Raw genomic sequence first — 27837 nt, 5'->3', positions numbered from 1 at the left:
TTGCATTAAACCTGGGCGTGCTTTATTCACAGGATATACTTTTTAATATGATTCTTTTTAAATAATTCTATATTTTAGGATTTCCCAAAGACACAGTCTAAATTGAAGGGAGTTCCATTATAATGTGAAGCTGTAGGGTGGAGATAGCAAACATTGGATACTAGTTAATGAACAGCCTAGCACAAAAATACATAATAGTGGGCTGAATGACGTCGACATAATGCGTGTTTTCATCACTTTCGAAGCTGTGCCACACTAGAAAGGTCAGCATTCGAATTCACAATGTGAGTTCATTCATATGAACGGGCAATAGGCGTGCAGGTAGACGTGCTGTAAATCCTCACTCTGTCAAAATCATGAAAATCCGTACGAATTAATAACCTTAAAATATATCTCCCCGGGATGGGAACTTGCACAGAGGAGTTGACATTAATCCCAACAGTAAATAAGCTCATTGGAACAATCTAGTATAACATACGTTGACATGAATCAGTAAATGCGGTCCATTCGGCTGCAACTGAGGATATCCTCTCGCAGGTTATCACGGGATTACGTCCATCAGCTGCGAAACCCTCATTGCAGTGAATGGCGGCAAGAGAGCCGATTGTGCGTTTTCCGATGAGTGCGCTTCCATTAGAGATGACAGGTAGTGCCCTACACAATATATCTGGATATAAGAAGAAAGCAAATACATACAGTATGAGTACAAATCCATGCATTGTGTGTATTAGATCACCTGCTTGATTTTAACGGTTGATTCGTTGGTTTATTTTGTGTTTGTCGCGCTGGAAACGGAGCGTCTCTCAAAGTTTGTGTCCCTAGTGATGTTTGTGCCTGAAGAGCACTATATAAATGGTGCTCTTCAGGCACAATCCTCCTCAGCCTACTCAAGCTCAACTGAGGAGGGGTGAATTCCCCGATACGCTGTGTATTGAGCAGGGAGTGGGGCTTTCTTGCAGGTTTGCCGAGTGGACGGTTCGATGGACTTCTCGTGAGCTTTGGATGGCAGTCGTGAGTCAGTCAAATGAGAATTGAAGTCGGCAGGTAATCCGCGAGCATTATAATCAGGGAGCAACACACACTTCCCCAACTATCGTCGAAGTCGCACCAACCTCTTCTTCACATGGTTTATTTTAGTTCGCACAATGAACAGGAACTAGCGCCAATGATATGAAGGCGAATGGTTAAACCGCATTTAGAAAAGGAAGGACAGGAATTAGAAAATACGAAAGAAAACGTATCTGACGAAGGAGTCAAGGAGAGCTAGGGGGCGGGATAGTCAGAGCACCTTTATGATAAGCAAGTTATGCTAAACTTTTTCTGTCTGGCTATGGTCCGAACAGCAGGTCCCAGAGTGCAGATTATAATGTTCACATCATCATTTCGGAAACATGAAAGGTGGCGCAAGAAGACAAGCAAATATTCCGTTCATGTGCAGCAATTACGATCTGGTGTGCAAAAATCGAGTACCTGACCACCGCAAAAGGCCCCTGCTCGATCCCGTAATACATACCTTCACAGTTTAGAGGTGTACCTATCCATTCGCCCTGAGCACTGCACACAAGTTGCCCATTACCACCCAGCGGTCGAGTGTCGTTCAGACATGTGTACTTCGCCGTGCTGTTGTGTGTTGTAGTAAGATAACTGACGGAAGCCTTTTCCCCATTCGGAGGAAGCCCACAGTCGATATCTGAACAAACATTTGTAAAAAAACTCTGTTTTTAAGTCAGCAACATGATTATACAAGGAAGTATTCAAACACCTGCGTTCGTGTCTTCAATTGAAAATGAAGAAACAGACATCAAAACAACAGAAGAGAGAATGTCACGCCACCTTACCACCTTGCACTTCACCCATACATAGACACACAGAAACACAGACACAGAGACACAGACACACAGAAACACAGACACAGAGAATCACACACGGACACGCACTTCACCCATACACAGACACACAGAAACACAGACACAGAGACACAGACACACAGAAACACAGACACAGAGACACAGACACACAGACACACAGACACAGGCACACAGAAACACAGACACAGAGAGTCACACACGGACACGCACTTCACCCATACACAGACACACAGAAACACAGACACAGAGAGCCACACACGGGCACGCACTTTGCACAAACACTTGCTCGAGGACTGGAAGTGTTAGCAACAGATAAAATTGGCAAGTTAATTATGCCATGAATTCGTTAATTATGCCATGAATTCGTTAATTATGCCATGAATTCGATCGACAGCTAGGCACCCAAGACAATAAACAATTTGAAGCACCAAGATGGTAACAAGAGAGAATAAATTGAAGACACCACAGCAGCTGTACTTATGGTTGATAAATATGGTGGTAAAGACACACCTGGCAATATGGCGGTAAACACACGCCTGCCCACACACGCTCTCTAGGCTGCAAAGTTCTGGCACGGAGCTCTCCTTCTCACCACCACCTCCATCAGTTCGCGCCTGGCGCCTGGTCGATGCATGGTTGGCGGTATCCGGCGTAGCAGGCTGGTACATCAAGTAGCGCATGGCACATAGAAGATGACACAGCAACGACATAGCTCGATTGCGACGTACGTTTCGTCCCCGCTGGACTCATCAGGCAATCTTCCTCTTGGATGTCTTCATACGGAGCTTGCGCTACTTGATGTACCAGCCTGCTACGCCGGATACCGCCAACCATGCATCGACCAGGCGCCAGGCGCGAACTGATGGTGGTGGTGGTGAGAAGGAGAGCTCTGTGTGTGGAGAGCTCTGTGCCAGAACTTTGCAGCCTAGAGAGCGTGTGTGGGCAGGCGTGTGTTTACCGCCATATTGCCAGGTGTGTCTTTACCACCATATTTATCAACCATAAGTACAGCTGCAGTGGTTTTTTTTTTTACTAAGTACACAACCTACTCGTCAGAAGGGGAGAAGACAACAGAGTATACAATGACAAAACAGCAGGGAGAGTAGGGGCTGCAAAGCAAGCCTGTGCTGGTGAGGCAAGCCCACAACACCGACCTATGGTCTCGGCGTTAACGTGAGCTTGCGCACCATAGCCTAAAAGAGGGGGGTGATTTAGTGCGATAAAGACAAGAGAAGGTGAGGTAGAATGGATGAGGAGAAAGAAAGAGAGAGAGAGAGAGGGGGGGGTGGAGAAAGAGAGAGAGAGGGGGGGGGTGGAGAAAGAGAGAGAGAGAGAGAGAGAGAGAGAGAGAGTGAGAGTGAGTGAGTGAGAGAGAGGGGGTGGGGGTGGGGGTGGGGGTGGAGAGAGAACAAGAAGAGAGAAAAATAGATTCAAAGGCAGTTCAGATGCAGTGAACATCATGCAATGCTTGGGGGGGGGGAGCTTCAGGATGGAAATAGTTCTGAACTGTTAGAGGGAGTCTGTGGCCCAAAGCCACTGGCTTCGGCGAAGATGGTAGTGGACGTTCGCTTTGAAGGATTGTAGGCCCTTAGGAGATGGTGGTTTGGTGAAGAGGGAGGATGGCAGCGCATTCCAGGTGTTGATGATGTTGTATGGAAAGGCGCGTCTTAGGTAGTTAGGAGCGCCTGGAGGGAGAACATTTTCCAGTTGGAAGGGGTGTGAAGCAGACTGTTGGCATTGTCTCCGGGTTACAGGTGCGGCATGGTGGACGACGAGAGGGGGGACCATGGATCTCAGCAGAGGAGGACCTGGTTGGCCCAGCAGCTTGTAGACGAAAGTCAGTGCCGCCACTGTCCGTCGGGCCTCTAGGCTCTGTAGCAAGATGTTGGGTCCCAGGATGTGGAGGGCACGCCTCTGCACTCTGTTAAGGTGTTCAAGGTTAGTGGGAGCAGCTCCCATCCAGACAAGGGGAGCGTACTCGAGCAGGGGCCGGACGAAGCCGTGATACACGGCCAGCATGCCACGGCAGTCCAGAACACGAGCAGCTCTACGTAGGAGGCCAAGACGTGAGTTTGCCCTGGCAGCAACTGACCGGAGATGGGCGGAAAAGGATAGCTTGGAGTCAACCATAACTCCGAGGAGCTTGAGGTGTGGCTGTTGTGGGATGACCTCCCCTCCAAAGTTTATTGCGGGGACAGGCCAAGGCTGCTGTTGATGGCAGGAGATTCGTAGGAGCTGCGACTTGGATGGTTCAAACTTAACATGCCACTTTGTTCCCCATGCATGTAACGCATTAACGGAAGCTTGAAGACTGTCAGCTTGGTGTATGGCATCATCGCGTGTATTGACGCAGGCATACAGCGTGGTGTCGTCTGCAAATGTTCCCATTTCAGACCCTGGAGCCAGACAGCTATCAGCATCATTTACATATACTAGGAACAAGGACGGTCCAAGGATGCTGCCTTGTGGTACTCCTGCAGAGATCGGATAGCGATCGGAGCTCTTGCCGCCGATGACCACTTCCAGCGAACGACCTGTTAAGTAATCTCTAAGCCAGTCCAGGAGGGGGCCCTTCACACCGATGTTCCGCAACTTGTGCAGTACACCTGTGTGGGAGACTTTGTCAAAAGCCCCGGCGATGTCGACAGCAAGCACCTCCACAGATCCACCAAGGCCAGATGTGGCCGACCACTTGTGGTGTAGTCCCGTAAGTAGATCGGATGGACCTAGGCCTCGGCGAAAGCCAAATTGCCTTGGTGATAGGAGGTTTTGTCCCTCCAGAAAGTTCATTAACTGGCGGTTGATGATGGACTCCATTACTTTGGAACATATAGAAAGCAGCGAGACTGGTCGGTAATTCTTTTCAGCGGATTTGGAGGACTTTTTTTATACTGGAACTACTCGGGCAACCTTCCATGCCTGTGGTTGGTGGCCAGTACTGAAAGACAGGGAGAAGAGGCGTGCTAGGGGCCCCGCAAGCTCAGTTGCGCATTCCTTGAGTACCCTAGCTGGGATATTGTCCGGTCCAGTGGCTTTGGAGGAGTCGAGTCTTGCCAGATGTCGTCGTACTGTGTCAGCCCGGAAATGGATCCTTGTGACTGATGGAGTTTTACTGTCGCCAGAGGCAGCAGGCAGGCTGTCCACTGATATGTCGGAGGCAAGACTGCATTTCTTGGAAAAGAATGATCCAAAGCAGTTTGCCTTTGCCAGGTTGGTTGCGCATTCCTGCCCATGTGCATCAATCAGGGTTGGGATATCAGAGGAGCGCTTAACACCAGCGACTGATTTCATCACCGACCACCACTGTTTGTCACGCAGATTACCCGCACAGAGCTAAGCCCGGACACGCCGTTCCCAAGCTAGGCGGGCCGTGTCCATCACAGTTGAGGCATGGTTGACTGATTGTAAAAATGTCTGCTTCAGAGGCTCAGAAGATGGAAATCTCCTCCAGCGCCGCCAGGCCTGTTCCTTGAGGACTACTGCGTCCAGACACTCTGGGTTCCACCATGGAGGGTCAGAGGGTGTTGTAGTGTATTGCTTGCACGGGATAAATCGGTGCATCCCCACTAGAATTGTCTCTGAGATGACATCCCAGACCTTGTTGCAGTCGGTATGGGGAGCAGTGACTTGCAGCCAATCTAGCGATCTGAAGTGTGCCCTCAGTCTCGACCAATCGGCTTTGTTGTAGCGCCATACTGTTCTAGTAGAGCTCTCCTCCTCTGAGGGAGAAACTGTCAAGAAGTCTGCGATGATGACCGCATGGTCAGAGCGTCCAAGGGGCTTACAGATAGAAGTGCTCACATGCCCAGGCAAGTCTGAAAGGACAAGGTCTAGAATGGCATCACCTCTAGTGGGATCCGTGATATGCTGCGTGAGGCAATAAGCAGATGCTAGATCCTCCAGTGCAAGACCAGCCAATGTTGTTTTACTACTTTTGAGCCAGGCGGAATTGTGGACATTAAAGTCCCCTGCAATGACTACATGGTCACCGAGTTGCTGTGCTGCAGGTAATGAGCTGTCTAGGTAGTCGATGACGGAGCAATCTGATGGGCTACTTGAACCGGAACGATACACAGCACAGACTACAACCTTGCCATGAGAGCATGAATCTACTAAGAGCCATACTACCTCAAAACCTTTACAGTCAATGGTGTCAAGGTGCCGAGCATGCAGGTTGGACTTCACCCAGACAGCTACGCCCCCGCCTGAAGCAGTTCGGTCGTGGCGAATAGGTGCTGCATAGCCAGGAATAGTTGACATGGCGAGTGGAACCTTGTCCGGCGTGAATTTCGTTTCTGTGACGATCGCTATATCAGGCTTAGTTGAACTCAGATTGTTTTGGAACTCGCCGAGTTTGGACAGCAGCCCAAAGGCGTTTGTGACTAGCAGCCGGAGACTTGCAGTAGTCATTCTGCCAAGCCGGACTGCTCCGTGTTGACTCCCGGGCTGCGAGGCAAGTCGTCACGATCAGGCTCAACTGAACGTTGCTTAAACTTCCACGGTCTGGCATAGAGTGACCTTGGCCAGAAGTTTGGTGAGGTGATGAGTGCGATGGCAGTGGCATCCACAGTGATCCTTGCAGATATCTTGCCATTTTCAGCCTTGTGGATGCTACAGTTATGGACAGTAGCTGGAGTCCCGGCTGTGCCTGACCTTTTCAGGGTGAAAGCTTTGATGTCGTCGTCAGTGCATGACTCACTCAGGTTACCGACATACAGGACAGATTTCTTGGGTCTGGGTGGCTCTGATGACACTAGCTGCCAACTATCGTCAGAAATGACGTCCAGAGGCTGGAACGCCTCGCCGTACTCCTCAAGTTCCACGCTCGTCACGTCGTGCTGCATGTCTTCGTCACTCTGCGCCTCTGGGTCACCGCCCGTGTCACCCACGCTACGGGGCTCACCCGTACTACTACTACTAGTGCACCCGGCAGCCTGGCCTGGGTGGGTACGGGTACGATTTCTGGACGATTTCGCACGCGTACGCTGGCTCTGCTGAGCAGCTTGAAATCTCGGCGGAACACTTGCCTTGGCAATGGCGGCTTCCTTGAGGGATACAACCTCCTCAGTCAGGCCGGACACCTGCCGCGACAGCTCATCAATCCTTTTGTTGAAGCGAGCCTCACGATCGGCCGACTCGGACGCTAGGTTAGCCAGGGTCTTGATTACTTCCAGCACAGACGACTCAATACCCGGAAGGGAGCACAAAAGTTTCATCTCTGCCTCTGAGAGCCCCTTGAGGGCGGTCTTTGTAGTTGGGGGCATGGCGGCCAGAGGTGGGTCAGCCCTACTACTAATCTATACTTACTACTAGTACTGGTCCTCTTGGCCACGCCGAAGGGCTGCCAGGAAGCCGTGGAAACTAAAAACTGCGGAGCTCAAAAATTTGCTTCCACTTCACACATATACAGTGTACTAACTGTCTTCAATTTATTCTCCCGAGTCAAGCTCCGTATGAAGACTTCCAAGAAGAAGATTGCCTGATGAGTCCAGCGGGGACGAAACGTACGTCGCAATCGAGCTATGTCGTTGCAGTGTCATCTTCTAGTGCCATGCGCTACTTGATGTACCAGCCTGCTACGCCGGATACCGCCAACCATGCATCGACCAGGCGCCAGGCGCAAACTGATGGTGGTGGTGGTGAGAAGGAGAGCTCTGTGCCAGAACTTTGCAGCCTAGAGAGCGTGTGTGGGCAGGCGTGTGTTTACCGCCATATTGCCAGGTGTGTCTTTACCACCATATTTATCAACCATAAGATGGTAGCAAGTCACAACTTACCTTGACATGTGTGCAGACTGCCAGACCAACGACCAGTGGAAATGCAAACGGACTGTCTGGTGCCTCTAATGTACGTTGCGTTTTCCCAACATGTGTATTGGGCTCTACTATCTAGCGTCGTGGATGAGTATTCAACGACGGACTTGAATCCTGCTAGTGGCAGGCCGCAGTCTATTGCTGCAATCAGTGCATAAGAAGAGATCAAACAAAACATGGAAGAAGACAGGCATTTTGCTTTGTTGTTGTACTCGTACTAGTGTCTGCCAGTCGGGTTCCCGTTGCATAACCCTGGCGTGCAATTTTCAAAGGGGATACCTGACACATGATGTCAACTTAATGCGTGTTCTTCATCACTTTGGAAGCTGTACCCAACTTGAAAGCTCAGCATTCAAATTCGGCAATATCAATTCAATACGAACGGGCAATAAGCGTGCATGCAGATCTGTCATAAATCCAAACTTCACTCTGTCCAGATCATGTAAATCCAAACGAGTTGTTAACCTTAAAAATGCATATCCCGAGATGGGAACCTGCACAAATCAGTTGACATTAATCCCAAAAGTGAAGAAGCCCATTGGAACAATCTAGTATAACATACGCTGACATGAACCAGTAAATGCGGTCCATTCGGCTGCAACTGAGGATATCCTCTCGCAGGTTATCACGGGATTACTTCCATCAGCTGCGAAACCCTCATTGCAGTAAATGGCGGCAAGAGAGCCGATTGTGCGTTTGCCGATGAGGACGCTTCCGTTGGTGATGACAGGTAATTCCCTACACAATATATCTGGATATTAGAAGAAGGCAAACACATACAGTATGATTTCACTTCCATGCATTGTGTGCTGATTAGATCACCTACTTGATTTTAACGCTCACATCATTTGGGAAACATGAAAGGTGACGCAAGAAGCCCAGCAAATAAGCCTTTGACGTGTACCCAGATACGATCTGGGGTGCAAAAATCGGGTACCTGACCACCGCAACAAGCCACTGCTAGATTCTGTATTACATACCTTCACAGTTTAGAGGTCTCCCCATCCATTTGCCCTGAGCACTGCACGCAAGTTGCCGATTACCACGCAGCGGTCGAGTGTCGCTCAGACATGTGTACGTCGCCGTACTGTTGTGTGTTGTTGTGAGATAGCTCACGGAAGCCTTGTCCCCGTTCGGGGGACGTCCACAGTCGATATCTATAGAAACATTGAATTTAAAAAACAATTTCAGGTCAGTTTGATCAGTTTGTCAAACTAAAATCGAAGGCGGCAGATATGGCTGTCCAAAAAGGGAGAAAATGTACACAGAAACTGGCTTTCAGCCACATAAAACGCATGACAAAAGTAAGAAGATGCGGGGGGGGGGGGGGTTGGCGAAAAACACCAAACAGGTAATTATATGGGGAATATGAGCGAATGGAAACACTACGGGGGACGTGAATTGCAGCACTATGTGGACATAGGGATAGTTCATGTTAGGAAAAGGAGGGGATGCTAATTATCTTGAAAGACAAACACTGTTACTGAGCGGACAAGTTAGGTCAAATGTCACATGACTCCTGGTTAATTATACAGATGAAGAAGACCCAAACACATTCCTTAGCCTCAACGCCTGGCCCAGGAAGCTAATCGTGGTGTTAGGATGACACGCACTGCTAAGCCTCTTAATGAACCCCTTGTTGTCCGCACGTGCACGCATCGAACCAATGGGATCTATGGGACTAGCATTTTCAAATTGTCGCAACTTGGTCAAATATCAGTCTTTTGGAGCGATCGCAATCTGTAGGTCGAATAGAAAACTCTTGATAGTTAGTTCCACACACCTTGGCAGACATACGGCTCGCCTGACCACCGTCCCGAGTCCGTACACATAGCATGCTCGCTGCCACTAACGTATGTGGTATTGGGCCAACATGTGTACGTGGCGGAGCTTCCAGCCGCTGTGGATTGATAGGCTGCTGTTGCCTTGTATCCTGCTAAGGGCGAGCCACAGCTTACTTCTGCATAGACCACAAGGAAAGTAAGAGGTTATGTTAGCAGCTATGTTTTGTATCATGGAAAAAAGTAGGCACAAGTTATGCGACAGAGTCCACCAACTAAACCAGATTTTGAACACTCAGATCATGCACAATCTAGCACAAAACTGAAAAGGAGTACTGAGAAATTCCACGGCATGACAGTCGGTTTGAACAGTGCTCGCTAGCGCTAAGGAAATGGCCTGCCAAATTGGAAGGTTCATGGATATTACTGTAAATTTCAGAGAGGGAAGGCCGTTGGTTCGTGCTATCAAGCAATGGTCAAGCTGAATTTCAAGCCGTGGAATGTTTGGGTAACCCTAGTCTGTTTTGTGCTAGATTGCGCAAGTCTGACTTTACACGATCTGGTTTAGCTGGTGGACTCGGTCGCATAACTTTTGCCCACATTTTTCGATGTTACATTTTTTTACCTTGGCTAACGATCTATGCAATGTGTTGAGTAAATCTTCCTTCCACAAAATCAATATCATTTCAAGGATGGAATATGACAGAATGGCCATCAGAAAATGTGAGTTGTATCTACTATGAAGAACATTTAAAAAAAAGTAAAGTTTGCACGTCCGCGTTACCACCGGCTATACAATTGCGTTGAGAAACACAACCAGCTTAGAAAGTTTAGAACAGCATAATTAACTGGGTGTGCAGCGTTTCTGAGACGATCCCTAGCCGTAAAAATGGTGTTCAGTTAACATAGAATGTGCAAGTACAGGTAGATGTTAGACAATGACATCATACAATGACATCATACAATGATATCATACAATGACATCATACAATGGAACAACTGTCATAATTAGAGAGCAAGAGGTGTATAGGGCTAGCGCATGGACACTTGCCCTTTCCCAAAGATGCTGGCGACTTTTCCCGCAACTTTTCGTTGTTTTGGAAGAAATCGCAACTTTCGTCAATTTCGCGAACTGCTTCGAAATGTTTCCGCAACCTTGGCCCAATGGCATGGACGTCAAAAGGTCAAGTCACAGACTACATGTCCGGCAATTGAATACCTGTTCATTTCTCCTCCGCCTTCAGACTCTTATCAGAGAAACAGTAGATCTACGGCAGTTAATTATGTGCATTCCCTTTTGCGTGGACTGAAATGATGAAGGATGCGTGCAAAAGGCTACTTGCACCGTGTAAAGTTGTACTTCACAGCAGAAAGGGGTAAAGAGTTTTCTGTCTCTGCACTTCGGCTATTACCGCTCCTTTTTTGCTTGTTCTTGTATGCACAAGAACTCTCTCATTATTTTCAAGTTGCGATGTTGGCAACATTTTTGGGCTTTTTCTGAAAATATGGATGTGATTTCAGCAACTTGAACTTGTTTTGGCACGGTTGTGAAAAGCATAAGACAGAGAAGAGAAGAGAGAAGTTAGTTGCGAAATTTTGTGGCATCTTTGGGAAAGGGCTAATGGACACTCTTTGATCCTGCTACGAAATTTGGAGCGCCGTCCTTTTTTCAGATGTTTTAAGAAGGGCAAAGTGTGGTGTTTCCAGGTCTGAGGTTTAACAGCAACCCCCAGCATTAGATTCGAAAAGCTAGGACGTTATGGCATGGCTTTGTACATACTCATGCAGCGTCCGGTTGGATTCGACCAGGAGCCGTCATTCCTGCACACTACGTACGGCGCCGCATGGTCAAACGTATATCCACTATCGCATGTGATGTAGGAACGTGATCCAGGCATGCGGCTGGTATTATTCAGTGACGAATGGGGCAGTGGTCTTGGTGTCCTGCAAGGTTTCGCTTCCACAACTGTGGGCGACGCTGGAAGCAAAGCAGAGAACACGAATACATATACATATACAGTCCATTCATTGGAAACTGGCACCCTAACTTTTTGGTGTCTCTGTCACATAGTTGTAGACATCGTGAAAACAACAGTACATCCTGCATTGTGTGGCCCGTGCAATTACTCCTTGCCACATTTGAGGCCAGAAAAGTCCAAGAACAGGGAAATAGAAATTCAGCCAGGTTTTACAAAATCAGGACAGGTATGCCATGGCACAATGTATGGAGAAGCAGATCCCAAACCCAGATTTTTGAGATTTAAAGTGGGTTTTTGATCCTCAATTCGGCCCAAATCCGACTTTCAAAAGCCAGCGGGCCAGTTTCCAATGAATGGACTGTAGTAATGCCCACCCATATGCTGCCATAGCTTCTACGATGTTCTTCCACAGGCACTTCTAGGCCAAGCTTTCGCCATCATTTTATTGGGTCTTCATCCCGTGTGAATGTACGAAGTAAAATACAGCGAACAACAAACCAGCAACAATACCGGAGGATGCATCTAGTGTGCTGACAGCGCTCAACACCGCCGAGAGTACAGAAATACGTACGGATTACATTTGGAACAACATTGGTCTGCACGTACGATTGAAGGCGGAGGGGAGGGGGGGGGGGCGGCGGTACACTGTGAATAGGCATGGAACGATGGAGAACTAATTGAACAGAAAAAGAATAGATTTTGATACTGAAAAAGGACAGAGTTAAGGTGACGTCCGAAACAATGCTGGCATGTACAATTTCAACAGTCAGTTGCCATGACGATAGCACGTGGTATGGGAATTGATCTTACCTTCACATATTCGAGGTCCACCAGACCAAAGGCCATTAGCCTGGCAGAGAGATTTGCTACTTCCGCTAACATAGGATGCATTGTCCCAGCACGTGTACAGAGCTGAGCTCTTCACAGTTGTCGAGGAGTACGTTACGTTCGATTTGAATCCATTCGGCGGCGGTCCGCAGTTTATTACTGTATGGAAGATACAATGCAATCAAGATAGAAATTATCGGAAAAGGCGGGTACTAATGTGAATATGGACCCATTGATTGTCTGCGAACAAGAGTCAGTAACGTAAGTATTGATCAGCGCAGTTGCAGCGTCACCATCACCTGTCATAGACTTGGACAACCACGGGCTGAACCAAGCTTCGCGATTCACAGGGATTTAGTGCAGACAATAAGAAGACATTCATGTGTGTTTCCTCTATGCGCTGCGCGATCTGCTCCTATTGATGGCGCATGAGAATAATTTTGCCGGTTCATGCACGCAACAGTTGATTCTGCCGCGCAAAAGAAATAATTATAAAAAAATTGTTAATTTGAAACTCGGATGTTGAGCCAAAAAAAATTTAGAAAGGAAAAGGACATATGGATACGAGTTAAGAGTAACTCTCCATCACTGTAACTGGATACTATTATACAGTTTCTGACTGTATAATAGTATCCAGTTACAGTGATGGAGAGTTACTCTTAACTCGTATCCATATGTCCTTTTCCTTTCTAAAATTATTAATAAAGATGATAAGAAGAAGACAATGCGTGTGCCATAAACAGGAGTAATGCCTCAGACTCAGTGTGTGTATAATGAATGCAAAATCAATATCGGGTACGATTTTTTTTGGCTTCGAACCCTATTTCTACACGGTCCGAGTGAGACTCAGCTGAAGGCCGAGTTTTCAGCATCCGCAGGAACGCCATCACTCTCTAGGATCAAGGGACAGATGCAGCTTCTAAGGCTGCGTTTACACGACAACGATTGAAAACGATTTGTGTTTACACGACAACGAAATACGACCTAAACGGAACGAAATCGTTGCGTTTACTACTATCGTTTACACGACAACGCCCGAAAACGATACCTAAACGGAACGAAATGGAAACGCACTTCAAAGTGTTTTGAAACGTTTTCAAAACGTTTTCGTTCTCGTGTAAACGGTGAAAAAAGTGAAAACGATTGGAAACGGAGCGCGGTCATGGAAACCATTCCGCGCTGGAGTATATTTCGCGGGAAATACCCAACCCTTGCGACCACCAGCACGTACCAACTCCAACTAACGTGTTACTTCCCGCCCTTTCGCCAAGCTAGCACGTGCAAACTGCAGCCTGATCGCCCGTTTTCCGTTTTCGTGTAAACGGTTCAAAACGATTTGCCGTTCTCGTGTAAACGGTTTGAAAACGGTTCGAGGCCAGCCCGTTTTCGTTCTGTTTCGTTTCGTTTCGTTTCATTTCGTCTCCGTGTAAACGCAGCCTAAGCGGTGGGAGGTGTGTAGATCTGACCCACCACAAAGTGATCAAAACCGAAAATCCCATTCACTGCAGCTGCGTTTCCCTCGTGCCAGGCCACGAGTTCCCAATTAACTGTGGGTCGCAGCATGGCTGGCAAAAATCCTTCCGCTTCCAAGCCGGACTTGAACCAGGTACCCAGTCATGGTCTTAGACCATCCCACTATGCCTGCGTCTGGACGCCGCGCGAACGGGTGGAGGCATTGCTCCATATCCTTACCAAAGGACTAGAAACTTGAAATCGCCCAAAAAGAGCAAGGAGACTGCACAAGCGAAGTTCAAACGCAGGTCAGTTTTGATGCCTCCCGTAAAAATCGAAAAATCGAGTAAAAACCGATGTGCCATTACATCATCGATTTTCAATGGGCCCCCTGCTCGTACCCTAGACAGTTGTACCCTATATAGATTTTGTATTCATGATGTTATTTAGTATCCATACCTGTAAGCAGAAATACTCAATAGATGTAACGGATTATAATACCCTACCTATGCAGTCATCTATAGGTTGCATCCATCTTCCGTCTGCTCCGCACACCACGTACGACCGAGTTCCATTGAACATATATCCACTGTTGCATGTGACGTAGGCATACGACCCAGGCGTTGTGGTTGCTGCTTTAATTTTACCATTCGGGACTCTAGGGGGCGTGCTGCACGATTTCAGTGTTACTGCAAGCAAATACACGAAAAAGAAAAAAAGCACGTTGCGGCACGGAGCTTGAAAGGTGAACTAAGTGTCTATAGATCGTGCTCAATAGCGAAGCTGTCAAAATACAGGAACGTATCTTGTCGAGAATGATAATACGAGATAATGCACAATGCTCCCATTCAACGCCAATAAAAGAATATGGCTCACGGGGAAAAAGAGTGGCAAAGAAGCAAGATCCTTGCATGTTTGAATATTCCAATCACGATAATTCTCAACAGACTTTACTTCATGTCCACATACAGATCAAGTCAAACTAGAAAGGCTCAAGACTGTCTAAGTCCATCAAAGTGCCAGTGTCTATGGAAGGACCACTTAAAAATAACATTTTATATTCACTGTGGCAGCCTCCTCGATAGGCTCTCTGGGATATACGTTGACTAATAGGACATTCACACGACGTGCAAACTCATTTTTATCGTACAGTTTGCAAGGATATTTACTCGCGCACGATAAACTTGGACACACGCGTGCAACTGCTTTTTGAACTTGACCAGGGCCATTGTGCTCACGATTTTACTTTGCTCGCCAGAAAATGTGTCGGTTGTTGAAAGTGCTTGAACAAAGGAAATTCAAGATTTAAAAATTCCCTGCATTTTCAGGAGGTCACTATGGGTACATCGACGTGTGCAAAGTTCGCCCAGCACCGTGTGAACTGGATCATGGTTTGCCAGTGTTATCTTGGTCACACGCGTGGAAGTGCTTGCACCCCGTGGGAATGGCCTATAAATATAATATACTATACAGTCGAGTCGCCGATGTCCAAGGGCAAGTCTATGTACAACATAAGGTGGAGTCAGACAACTGTTATAATTATGATGATCACTGAATCTGCGGGCAGAACTGTTTTGTCCTTTGTGAACGCATCAGCAAAGCACAGAGAACATGAGACCGAACCTGATGGCAATTGAAAAATTAATTTTCCAAAGCCAGATTTAAACCAGCCCGAACGTACCTTGCCATAGTCCTCAAATTGAATTATGATAATTACGATAACTATCTTGATTACCTCCTTGTGCGGGAGGACCAGAGTCGCAACACTTTAGACTCAGATGTTGGCAGCGGATATGTGTCTTCGCTTGGCCAACGACGAGGGCACTGAACGCTTCAGGGGTCGACCTCGGACGACTTTGGTATTCTATTTTATTTCATACTTTGGATGAAGTTTTCCATTAGTCCTATTGGTATTGTTGCTAACGGCTTTCGTTGACGTCACTTCTGTCATTTCATTGTATCGTATTACTCTTCAGACATCAATCTTTAATGGCATAAGCGAAAGTGGCACCCCGCCACCTACGCGGACATGCCTTTTTAAAATAATAATAGAGAGCAAAGGATTAATTTATAGGAAAAAGAGGACCAATGAACTACAAGTTACCTTTTAATGCTCACAAAAACCACATGAGCCGATTGTCAAGTAACTAGGGCTGAAACGATCATTCAGTAACTCCTAACGATCAACAAAATTAATATCATTAACGATCGATATATTTGAAACTCGGATGTTGAGCCATAAATAAATGTAGAAAAGAAAAGGACATATGGATACGAGTTAAGAGTAACTCTCCATCACTGTAACTGGATACTATATACAGTCAGAAAGTGCAATAACTAGGCACAAAACTGCCTTCCCCTCTTTGGTCTTTCCATAACCTTGAACCTTCCAAGTTGGAAGGCTGTCGGTTAGCGCTACGGAGATGTGTTGAAGCTAGGTGTCAGGACGTCGAATGTCTCAGTACTCTGTCAGTTTTGTGCCTAGTTATTGCACTTTCTGACTGTATATAGTATCCAGTTACAGTGATGGAGAGTTACTCTTAACTCGTATCCATAGATCGATATATTGGTTATCGATTCTTGACAGCTCTATCGATCACCAGTTTATGAAGAAATTCCATGATACCTTTGCTACGTTAGAAATTTGTGGCACCGCACTGTTGACATCTGTAGATATCTGGCTGGCTTTATCAACATGAACTACTCAAGTAGAGAGCTTCATGTTGTTGCTAGAGCGAAGAATCTTGTCATCACCCTCTGGCAAACTGCTCTCATCTCCGACTTCTCCCACGAATGAACCAAAAAGGCAAAGTCTTCTCTCCCGATCTCTTTCAAAGACACAAATCAATTTAACTGCACTTGAAAGTACATGATTGTACTCGTATCCACTATCGGATGGAGTGCAAGGGCTAGAATACTGTCACTAATATGCATGCATAAAAAATCGTTAGCACTCGTTTTGAACACTAACGATTATCGATTGCACTCTTAACGATCGATATGCGAGTTATCGGTATAATTGTTTCAGCCCTACAAGTAACTGGTGCTATTAGTGCACATACTTCGAAGTAATAGCATAACCCGTAGTTCCTCGGTCCTTTTTTCTTACACCACTTTCCTCATTCTCTGCTTGTTACGTACAGTGTGTATGACGTCATCAAACAGTTGGTGTTGTAATAGCTTACCGCATTCCACTCCCGCATCTTCCGCGTGGCTGCAGTCATGGTCTCCAACTGGATTGCTGGGACATTGGAAAAGAGAACTCTCGTTTCCCACGCACCCCAATCCGTCCAGCAATATCGGATCGCTTCCGCCACCGTAAGTCAGAATACCCCTAAGTCCGAAAGAGAAGCTGCAAAATTCGAAAAGCACGAACGTGGTTTAGTTTAAAAGTATTTAGCCATCCCTATCTGCTAGTACAGTTAGACATTACTTTACGATCACCTTCAAACGTTGCCTCCTTGCGTCCCAGGATAGTCCACATTTATCCACTTCGACACTTTGGTGCCAAGACCATCAGCTCAGCAGGTACTGGGACAAGTGAACAGTGACAAGAAAACCCTGAAACAAGGTGCAAAATCCAGGGGCTCACGGTTCTCACTACAAAACACACAGCCAAACCAGCCATACGGCATACAGTCCTAAATCTCCTCGTAGTGTTTAGGGATTGTTTTGGGAGTTTTGTTTACAAAGAGAAACAAGAATCAAGACAACCTCTACCTTTAGAGCATTCACGCGCACATCCGCGACCTGACATGACCAATGCATAATACAACCTCAGCGAATTATGTTGATATTTTCCTTTCGACAAAACGGGGATCACTATTTCTACTTGAGTTACGAAAGGCCAGTCTCTGCAGATGGCCAGCCCTTCTTTGTACAACCAGTTGATGACGGTTGAAAAGGAATGATTCACAAGAGAACCGTACGTACATGTACAGGAAAATAATAGGATTATACTAACCCCAGTTGACGACAGACAACGTTTGCGTCTTCTTGCCCCCAGTCATCATCACATACCGTCCCCCAGCGGCCGTTGTAGCGAACTTCTACACGCCCTGTAGCGGGACTGGGGCCGTCCACAATACGCACGTTATCGTTAGCTGCATGCACACGGAAGAGAAAACAGCAAAGAATGAACATAGTCATATGTTTCATACAAATGTATTAGTCTGTGCCCATATTGTGTCAAATCCCCGGCTAATAGTAGTACAGCAATGCACGGTATCGCTGTAACAACAGAATTCAGAAGTAAATTGTTGTTGTCTGATTATTGGTTTTTGCCATGAAACTCTGAGTTACAACCAAAAATGGCCCATTTATTTCCTTTTGTGTACCTCTTGCGTACTACGCTCTGCCCATTCGCAGTCATTTGAGCACTATTGCAGGTTTAGGGTCACAGCCTCGGTGAATTCAGAAGTGCAATCAATTTACACGTACTGTTTGCCCCCTTTTGGACCCTCTCATACTTGTTATCGGCACTTTTTGTTTTGCTTGTTCCTTTTCACGTTTTGCTCCGTGCACAATTTTGAACATTTGCTTGTACACTCCAATGCTGTGAAGTTGATTGTTCCAACTAGGAACACACGCTTCTTGCCGAACTTGACACTTGACTGACTCACGACTGCTGGCAGGGAGTGGTGCTTTCTTGCAGGTTTGCCGAGTGGAAGGTGCGACGTGCTCCTCATGTGCTCCGGATGGCAGCCGTGAGACAGTCAAGTGTCAAGTTCGGCAAGAAGCGTGTGTTCCTAGTTGGAACAATCAACTTCATGACTATTACCGCCGAAGTCGCAACTTCTAACTCCAATGCTGTTTAAGATATACATGTTCATGTCCGTTTAAGACCATGGTCATAGTTACCGGAACATTGCATCAGAGTGTGATTGGTGTCCAACCAAAAATACCCGAGCACACCCAAACAAACCACCAGGAAACCACAAAAACGCATAATGCCTGTCGTTATCATTAATTTTTATACCCTAAGTCGATTATGATCATGCAATGTTGCTAACATGTTAGCAGGCGGGACGCGTCAATTGCTAAAGTTTACCGACTTCGTGGCTTGGTGTGATTTAAAATCGCAACAGTTATTACCATTGATCGTGATCGACACAGAAATATACGGGTGAGGATCGTTTGCAAGGATAATTCCACTTTCAGTGCTCAATCAATTGCATCATTTGCCTTGCCTGGATTCTTTCTAAATCTTACCGCATTCCTTAATTCCACTTTCAGTGCTCAATCAATTGCATCATTTGCCTTGCCTGGATTCTTTCTAAATCTTACCGCATTCCTTAATTCCACTTTCAGCGCTCAATCAATTGCATCATTTGCCTTGCCTCGATTTTTTCTAAATCTTACCGCATTCCTTAATTCCACTTTCAGTGCTCAATCAATTGCATCATTTGCCTTGCCTGGATTCTTTCTAAATCTTACCGCATTCCTTAATTCCACTTTCAGCGCTCAATCAATTGCATCATTTGCCTTGCCTCGATTTTTTCTAAATCTTACCGCATTCCACACCGGCATCTTCATTGTGACTACAGTCATGTACGGCAACAGGGTTTCCCTCGCACTCGAACAGATCATTCTCCTGTCCAGAGCATCTCAGGCCGTCCAGAAGGATGGGCGCAGATCCGCCGCCGTATCTCTGAAGAGCAGCAACAGCCCGCGTGAACCTGAAGCGACACGAACGGATGCAATCAATCGGCAATGACGTTCTTTGGTCGGCATGAATCCTTTTATCATTCATCTTTACATTGTACATGCACAGTGAAACCTGTCAAGGCGACCACCTGTCCTAGAAGACCACTGAAACAAGGACCAATGGATGCTAATTCCAGTCAAATAGCCCTGGATAAAGAGACCACCTGCTAACAAAGACCACGGTCTGAAGGTCCTTGGAGCGGTCGTCTCAGACAGGTTTCACCCTATGTCGTGGCAAAGCGATAGGTGTGCCGGACCGATGTATCCTAGAGTTGATGGAGGTTTTTGTTTTGTACGAGCAAGAGTTGCATACTTCTCTAGACCCTCCGCCATACATTATAGAGGTTCTTATTTTTAATTATTAGTATTCTAATGTCTGTCATGGACAAGCAGGGAAAAGTATACGTAATGCAAATCGAAACCAATCCTGATAAATCCTGATAAAGTTTCAGCGTATTCCCTAAATTGCCTGGTCAGTTTGAGCACTCTGGCAAGGTGCGTACTACTTCCTCCGCGTCATCGAAATTGTCGCAGTTTGACTAGTGACTTGTCACTTGTTACCGACAACTCCATAAACTAAGCCATTCAAAACTTATTACACAGTATGATAGTCTGAAGACTAGAGTATCGTTCCAGGACAATTGGACTGAGAGTTTTCATGCAGAGATGAAGTCCTCGTCGTCGCTGATGTCAAGGGACGCAAAAATATCGTTCCGAAATATTTCAAGGAAGGTTGAAAGTTGGTCGCGCCTCATCTCAAACGCTTTGACTTTCTCCACAGGACGAGAGCTGCTATGCTTGTCGTCTGCTAGCTCTGGATGATTTGTACTTCACCACCAACGAAGCCTAGTCAGAATACACGATCGTTGCGAGGTCGGTTGATTACCGTCGGCGGAATCACCTCGGAATCACGTCGATCTTGAAATGAACTTTTTTTAGCCGTGGCATGCCCACAGCTCATGCAGGTAAGTGTAGTATCACGTCCAGCGTGCCCTCTTTTTCAGCATCACTGGTACCTTGGTACAACACCTGCGCGTGCATCACTAGCACTACGTGTAGAGTCTACACGGCTCTTGCAGGTACAATCATGTACTAGTAGTAGTACTGAGTGTCTCGGCCAGACGCCCAGAGCGACAAATTTTATCGCTGTTGCAGGCATTTAGTTTGCCGACCCCTCGATGTTTCTCCAAGCACTGCCACTTGTTCCACGAAGTCATTCTCACCCCAGCTAAGGTAAAACAGTGATGGGGCTTGAGTGAATGGCCATAAGCACGAGAAATGTGCAGGCTGCAACGCCTGACTGATCTCAGCGAGTCGAAATTACCAGCGCAGCGACATCAGCGAAGAAATTGCGTCTAGTTCAAAAATTCCAGCTTCCAATAACAGAAAATAGAACTTTGCCGTCACCCTATACTGATGACTATCGCCTATGTCCGATTCCTTGCCTCTGGTACGAGTGCTGGTGAGTAAATACCGCGTTTTACACCAAAAGTCAAACTGCGACAATTTCGATGACGCGGAGGAAGTAGTCTGGAAAATGTATTTTTCATTGCTATCAGGTTCGGCCTCATTTTCTCTGTGCTGCGCTGATGAGTCCACAAAGAACGAAAGAGTTCTGTCCGCAGATTGAGTATTCCATAAATTCTATAGCCGAACGGACAGGATATTATTTTTTTAACCGACAGGATATGATAAGCATTAATCCCATGGCGCGAGTAACTGATACGTGACTTTTCAACTGGTCTACTCCGAAGAAGCCTGAATCACTAAAGTAACATCATTCACACTAAGCAGCTTCTGCCGCAGGCTTCCATAACGTTAGTTCACGAACCACGCTTCTCGAGATTTGTGCATCTATGTAGCTCTGAAGCATAGCGTAGAATTGGTAGACCTATTTCACAGACCGAGTCTACTCTGTACATGTTCTAGTAGCATCGCAGTTCGCGAAGGCATTTCAATGCCGCAATGAAAGGAGAACACAAGACACAGGCTGAATTTGATTGCCATGTCCTGCGGAGCGGTAGAGCGCAGACGGTGTTCACATTATGTTCCATATGGTGAACAGATGCGGAATTCCGGTGTGCCTAGGAAAACTTGGAAGAGGCTTGTCGACACGTAATGCGTGCGTTCCGAACTGATAACGTGTTCACAAATCCAATCCCGTGCGTTACTAGTTCACACTGTGACGACATGTACTCGTGGTGGCAGTGCTGAGGGCTAGTCAAACCTACATGTTTATGTAGTAACGAATACGCGAACGTGAGTGGCACACGGTAATGTCGGGCAGTGAACTAACTTTTACAAATTCGCGTTTGCAAAGTTGCCTCGTTGTCTCTTTATTTTAATTTTACTTGGGAAACTCGAACTACTGATGGCGTTCTACAGGTTGCCGGGGCTTGCAGTGCTGACATGTGTAAGTGGAGTGATTGACCTACAAGTTGGAGCAGATACGGGCAGCATATTCCAGGAACCAGCACCCCCAAGATAGGCGCTTCAAACCGAGAAGACTAGTACAAGATGGGTTGGGCTTCAGCTCAGACTTGGAAGAGACTTAGTTGTTAGATTTAGAATTTAGCCAGGGAAAACATAGCGGTAAGACATGAGCATGAGCCTAATGAGGATGTTGTGAGCACCAAGCTGGTTGAAAATGGGAGTTGGTTAGGCGGGTTGCCAGCTTTTTCATCCTCTATAGATTGTCCTCAATATGAAGAATAGCGAAACTCTTATCCCGCCTTGTGATGATCATATAGAGCCGCACCATGACAAAAGGGTGCTTATGGCAAAAAATTCACAAACTGAGTTATGGACTTTATAACGTAATACGCACACAGCTGCACTATAGGCCTTGGGTACACCAGAAATGGTCTACGAGTGCATCTTCAGGGATCCCTTATGATGCCCTCTCTCTTTCGAAACTATGGGTAATTATACTGGAATACTTGTCTTCGCTTCCATAGAATTGGGCGCCATTGCCCGTTTGGCCTTGCGAAGTAAAATAAAAATCAACAACAACAACAACAACAACAGCCAGTGGATCAGTAAGGCTTGGGTCTCTGTGTGATGGGCAGGTGATGTATATGAACTTGGCTTTGTATATCAGCACGGACGTCAGAAATTTTGGAACGGACCTGCGAGCTAAGCTGCACCCAGCAAGTAGTGTACTGGTTCTAGTTGCCATGCAGTGAAACCTGCTAAGGCGACCACTCGGATAAGGCGATCACCTGGCGTGGAAAGCCACTGAACCAGGACCGAGGAATGCAATTCCCAGTCAAATGACCCTGCATATGGAGACCACGTTTTGAAGGTCCCTTGAGCAGCGGGCATCTTAGACAGATTTCACTGTATTCGTTATAAATGCATCTTTTCATGCCCTCCACTTTGCGCACTTCAGAAAACGTGATGATCACCACCGCACTCCGCCAATATACTCGAAATCAGCCCAAAAAACTGGCAGTAGGGTGAGGCGACGCGTATTTGGTTCGAGAAGAACAAAATCATCAACCGTGATGATGTCAAAATTACGTTTCGCTCGGCATTGAACAAAAATGCGAGGCAGTATGCGTTATGAAACTCAGATATTGAGCCAATAAAAGGCAATATGCATTAGAAAAAGCATATCACATCCAGATGGTTGTGGCCTGTTTCACTACTTAAACATCCCTACAGACAATTCAACAACACAGTTTATTAGCGACAGAACTCACCCTAGTTGGCGGCAGACGACGGCGGCATCAAAGAGGTCCCATTGGTCATCGCATACCGTTCCCCATACGCCATTGTGACGAACCTCCACTCTGCCTTTCAGCGGATTCCTCCCGGTTCCTACAATGCGCACATCTCTAGATCCTGGAAAGAGCCAACACAATCATGAGGAAGTTTTTTTCTATTATTTTACATGTACTAGTAATCGACATGGACTATAACAATTTGAAAAAAAGTATTCTTTCTAGACCAAAGAGTGGTATATTTGATAAAATTTAATAACGATAGAAATATTTACGATACTTCTCCAGACGTTTCGTTGTTCTGCACAACATCGTCAGTGGATAAAGAATGGAGGGCTTTGGGTGGTGGCACGGGTTAATAGGGAGTGATGGTGGGGACAATGAGAGTGAATAATCAACGGCTTGTCCACCAACTCTATAACAATTTGAATAAAGCTATGAATAGAGTTAAGTGCGCACTCATTACTCCTACACACAAGGCAAGGTAGGTCGAGAGGTTTCCAAGAACGCTTTCCTGTGACGGGTATCAGTCGGAATTACATCGAAATGGTGAATAGAAGATTTAATTCAATTTTAGATTCTGGGATAGTTGATCTCAGGCAAATCTCACCTAGACAAGCATAGAAGCGGCCGGCGAGGCAAAGAACAAGTACCATCCATCCAGCCTGCATCCTGAACGGATTGAGGAAGAAACAACTTCCAGCCTCACCTCTTCCTTATGGTTGATGGTGCACGACTGATCAGCTTGTCGATACAAACGTGAAAAAACTCTCCACTGTTTCACTGCAGCTGAGAGAATGAGAGCTTTATAGGGGCGATATTGCTTGCCGGCTGGCAATAGCCGTTTCTTTCATTACGTCTTCAAGGACATGCACAGTCATGTTCGTGCAGATATAGGGACTTCATCCGGACTGCTACACTGCACGAATGATTAAATCTCTAGCTTTTTTGCTATGCCAGCTTCTTACCCTAGGAACTAATAGTGGAGAGCGCGGCAAATTGTGCAGCATCATTCAATCCACTGCTGCGGAACTGTTATTTCACCTTGATGTGTCAGCATCGTGTTGGCAGTTAGCCCGCAGAGTGCTGATTGCCGCCCTGGACGTGTCATGCAGTCGTGCTTACATCTGGCCTGTAGCCAAATGGTCTGGTACATTGACCTGCGAATTGGCGGGGGCTGTACTGGGGGCGAGCGTCGCGCTGCATTCTTACAGCATTACCTTGTTGTTGTTGATATTGTGATGATAATTACAGTGCGGAATCCGGCCACAAGGCCTGCACAAACACATATCACAGCATTACTGCACCTTACAGATCCTTCAGCATCAAACCTTTCACCCTGTTGAGCATGGACTACACAGCAGATTTGTCCCGCATTCTGATTGACTGATGCCAAAACATTTATTAACGTCGATTGTTGCACTAGATATTTCTTCAAAACGCGCAATTCATAACGGACGTTTACGGCGCATGACTGATATACATGTACCTGCAACGGTTTTGTCGTATTTCAGTCGCCGTGGGTTAATGTGGATCAGAAATCCAATGGAGTAGCCCGCACTAATTGTTTGAGGGGCGATTTCGTGTCTGGAAAGGATAGGCTTGGGTTGGCTCAAGTTTCCGCAAAAGGCATTTCCTGTAACACATCACGTCACAGTCTGGGGAGCTTGTTACAGGGAAGGTGTCCAGGTGGTAGCAGGGATGAATGGAACTCTGCGTCTGATGAACTTTGATCGTAGTTGAGTCATTGCACCTTAGGCTACAGGACTGTATGACCGCAAGATATTACGAATACTGGCGCAACCATCGTGTCAGGTCCAAACAACGTATTGCAACGTCAGGCTTAAACGTAGTTATGTATACCAACGATTGTTGATGCTGACGCTGCGTTTCCCATGCGTAGCAGGGTTAGATATGCCAACATCATGTGCAGCTCACATCGCGCGCACAGAACGCGCACTCATAGTCGAACAGTGTGGCAGATATCATGACATCGACCACAAACACATCATTGGAATATACATGTATACACAGTCTGTGGGCAGAGCTGTCTCGTCCTTTGTGGACTCATCTGGAACATCTACATGTCCATGAACCTTTACAAACCTTCACGCCCCTGGGAGCCACACAAATTAACCGCAGCCTGAAATCTTGTTGTTGTTGTTGTTTGGCTTTATTTAAAGTGGAGTTCCAAAACAGGCCTAAACCAAATGACAATGGTCCCACTGATAATAAGAGAAAAGAAAATATAATAATAAGCGGACAAACAGAACCAAGAAGAAGATACAGCTGTAGTTAGATAACTAATATGAGCACGGCAGCAGGGGAAAAAAAGTCACAAGCACGGCAACCGGGAAGAAAGGAGTGAGTGAGTGAGTGAGTGAGTGAGAGAGAGAGAGAGAGAGAGAGAGAGAGAGAGAGAGAGAGAGAGAGAATCTTCTCACCTTCAAGGATAGTCTGAAGGGGAAAGACCGAAAAAGCTGATCTCAGCGTACTGTGTCGAATGTGCTCGGGTGCTTGTGCTTGGGTGGGTCAGCAATATCAGAGATAAAGGAAAGGGGGAAGCTTTGCGAAAACGAATTGTACAAAACCGGACGCCAATATCTAACGGTACTCCTCATGCATGCCACTATTGTGGACGAGTTGACTACAATAACAAGTAGTTCCACACGACGTACGTTTCGTTGCTGACCCACCCAAGTTGGGTGGTGTGTTGCTTTGCTGCTTCGAATTGTAGTCAGACCGCATTGTCATGTTGTTAACTAGACTCGTCATCGTCCTGTAACAGTCGGCATTCTTTGTTGCCGTGGGACTTAGCTTGTGCACATTTTCGCTGCGCTCACCTTCCCCTCTTCGGTCCTACGTAACCATGAACCTTCCAAGTTGGAAGGATGTTGTTTGCGCACTGGAGATGTGTTAGAGCTAGGTCTCGGGTCGCTGAATGTCTCAGTAGCTTGTCAGTTTTGTGCCATATTATCTCACTTTCTAACCGTTTATCATCTTGTTACATTCGTGGATACTTGCTGCATAACTCGTTCTCATGTGTTTCTTCTCTTTCTTACATGTACGAATATTCTTTGGCTTTTTTCGTTTAAAAAAAGTTCGTTACGGCGCTACGAATATTCGTTGTGCGCAACCTCTCTACTAACTGGTCTCGTCATCGTCCTGTGACAGTCGACATTCTTTGTTGCCATGGGACTTCGCTGGTCCAAAATGTAACATGAGTTTGGGGAATGGACAGGTTATGGTACTCTCAGGCAGGTTTCAGTTATAGTATGAGCTCGAAGTTTGCTTCGTGGTTGATTAAAAAAAAAGAGAGTAACATATCGTGACCGTTCCCGAAGGGAACTCACGACGCCGCTAACACCCGTACACCGTGATTGAGTGTGTAACGGACAATTGTGTTCATGACTTAAGACTCTATTATAGACCTGGCAAACCAGCTAGGGTGGTCTCAGATGAATTTTAGTCTACCAGCTATCCACATCGATGTGCCAGTATCCGTACAGAGAAACTAGCCATAGCGTGCGCACGCACCCTTCACTGGGTGTCATGTAATGAGGTTGAACAGTTTTTTTGTTCCGCAAGATACTAGAACATGTGTTGTACGGGCAACGGAACAAAATAATGAGACTCGTAGAAAAAGAAAGAGGCCCAACCCTGCTTGGCAAGTAAAGGTGTCATGGGTGGCTGTTGCATGGTTTGGCCGCTCGTTCAGGGTACTGTGCTGTTCACCCAGTGAGCATGTAAAAATCAAACCAGAATGTGAGCAAAAAGCGACAAACGTCCATTGGCAGAAGTGACTTGAGGGAGACTAATGTGTAAATGGCTGCACTGGAGTCTTCGACCACTTAGAAAAGTCGTGATCAGAGTAAAGGCCTGTGTCTTAGTTCTTTTTTTCCTGTTTTTGGTTCGCCACATGTTTACCAGTAGGGCTGTGTTAAATAATAATAATAATAATAATAATATGAACAGGTCGCATATTGCCCCCATAAACAAATCAAACGGGGTCATGCATCTGTCAATGATCGTGAACCAGAATTGCTTGTTATTGGCGAGGTTGTGGCATTCCTGAATCGGTATATTCAGAGGCTTGAGGTCTTCTTTGATGTTTGGATGTTGGCCAGTAGAAAAAATCCCTCGCCATCAGACCAACGGAGTGAACACGCAGCGTGACGTTAGGAGGCGTTCCGTACTCGCGATTAGTACTCCTCGGGTACTAACTTTTTTTAATGTCCATCACATATGAGGCACTATTCCAGAGAGGGCACTATTCAAAAGAGGGCAATATTGTTTCAATGCTAGTGCATTTACGACATCCAGCATAAAAACAAAGAAGGCAAATAAAACAGAGCATAAATTGTACTGTTAGCTATCAGGACTCGGCAGAAGAGCAAAAAAACTTCGAGTTTGATCTTGAAACCACAAGTGCAATGGCATGGACAAGAACTTAACAAAAGAGCACCAAACCTTCACATGCATTTGGTTCCAAACCCCGGGGGGGGGGGGGGGGGTGCACTATTCAAGAGAGAGCTTACTTTTTTCACTGGCTTTTAGAGACTTGGGCACTCTTCTATATAGGGCTGACACTATTCAAGAGCGGATTGTATTAAGTTCATTTTATTCCTGTTGAGGCTGGCTAGTGCCTATTTCGCCCGCACAACAGGCTTGGGTTTGCAGTACAG

General features: G+C 46.3%; 1 protein-coding gene across 4 annotated transcripts in view; it reads right to left on the bottom strand.

Moving 5' to 3' along the window:
• Positions 1 to 23961, bottom strand: part of LOC135824950 (sushi, von Willebrand factor type A, EGF and pentraxin domain-containing protein 1-like) — a 31690-nt gene extending 7729 nt beyond the window's left edge. The window contains exons 1-14 of one of the 4 annotated variants that reach the window (XM_065337688.1): positions 23763 to 23961; positions 23132 to 23273; positions 19233 to 19399; positions 17686 to 17824; positions 16907 to 17073; positions 14228 to 14410; positions 12252 to 12428; positions 11243 to 11440; positions 9465 to 9641; positions 8662 to 8838; positions 8244 to 8432; positions 7646 to 7822; positions 1514 to 1690; positions 479 to 667 (exon numbers count right to left, since the gene is read on the bottom strand). In XM_065337688.1, the coding sequence (XP_065193760.1) occupies positions 479 to 667; positions 1514 to 1690; positions 7646 to 7822; positions 8244 to 8432; positions 8662 to 8838; positions 9465 to 9641; positions 11243 to 11440; positions 12252 to 12428; positions 14228 to 14410; positions 16907 to 17073; positions 17686 to 17824; positions 19233 to 19399; positions 23132 to 23273; positions 23763 to 23823 (2320 nt within the window). In that variant the 5' untranslated portion in view covers positions 23824 to 23961. The remainder of the gene's footprint in view (positions 1 to 478; positions 668 to 1513; positions 1691 to 7645; positions 7823 to 8243; positions 8433 to 8661; positions 8839 to 9464; positions 9642 to 11242; positions 11441 to 12251; positions 12429 to 14227; positions 14411 to 16906; positions 17074 to 17685; positions 17825 to 19232; positions 19400 to 23131; positions 23274 to 23762) is intronic. The other 3 variants (XM_065337689.1, XM_065337691.1, XM_065337690.1) reach the window with 3 other exon arrangements.
• Between the last annotated feature and the right edge of the window lie 3876 nt (positions 23962 to 27837).

Source organism: Sycon ciliatum, chromosome 9 (assembly GCF_964019385.1).
Source record: "Sycon ciliatum chromosome 9, ocSycCili1.1, whole genome shotgun sequence".
Classification (NCBI taxonomy): Eukaryota; Metazoa; Porifera; class Calcarea; order Leucosolenida; family Sycettidae; genus Sycon; species Sycon ciliatum.
This window is presented reverse-complemented; position numbering and strand designations above follow the sequence as displayed.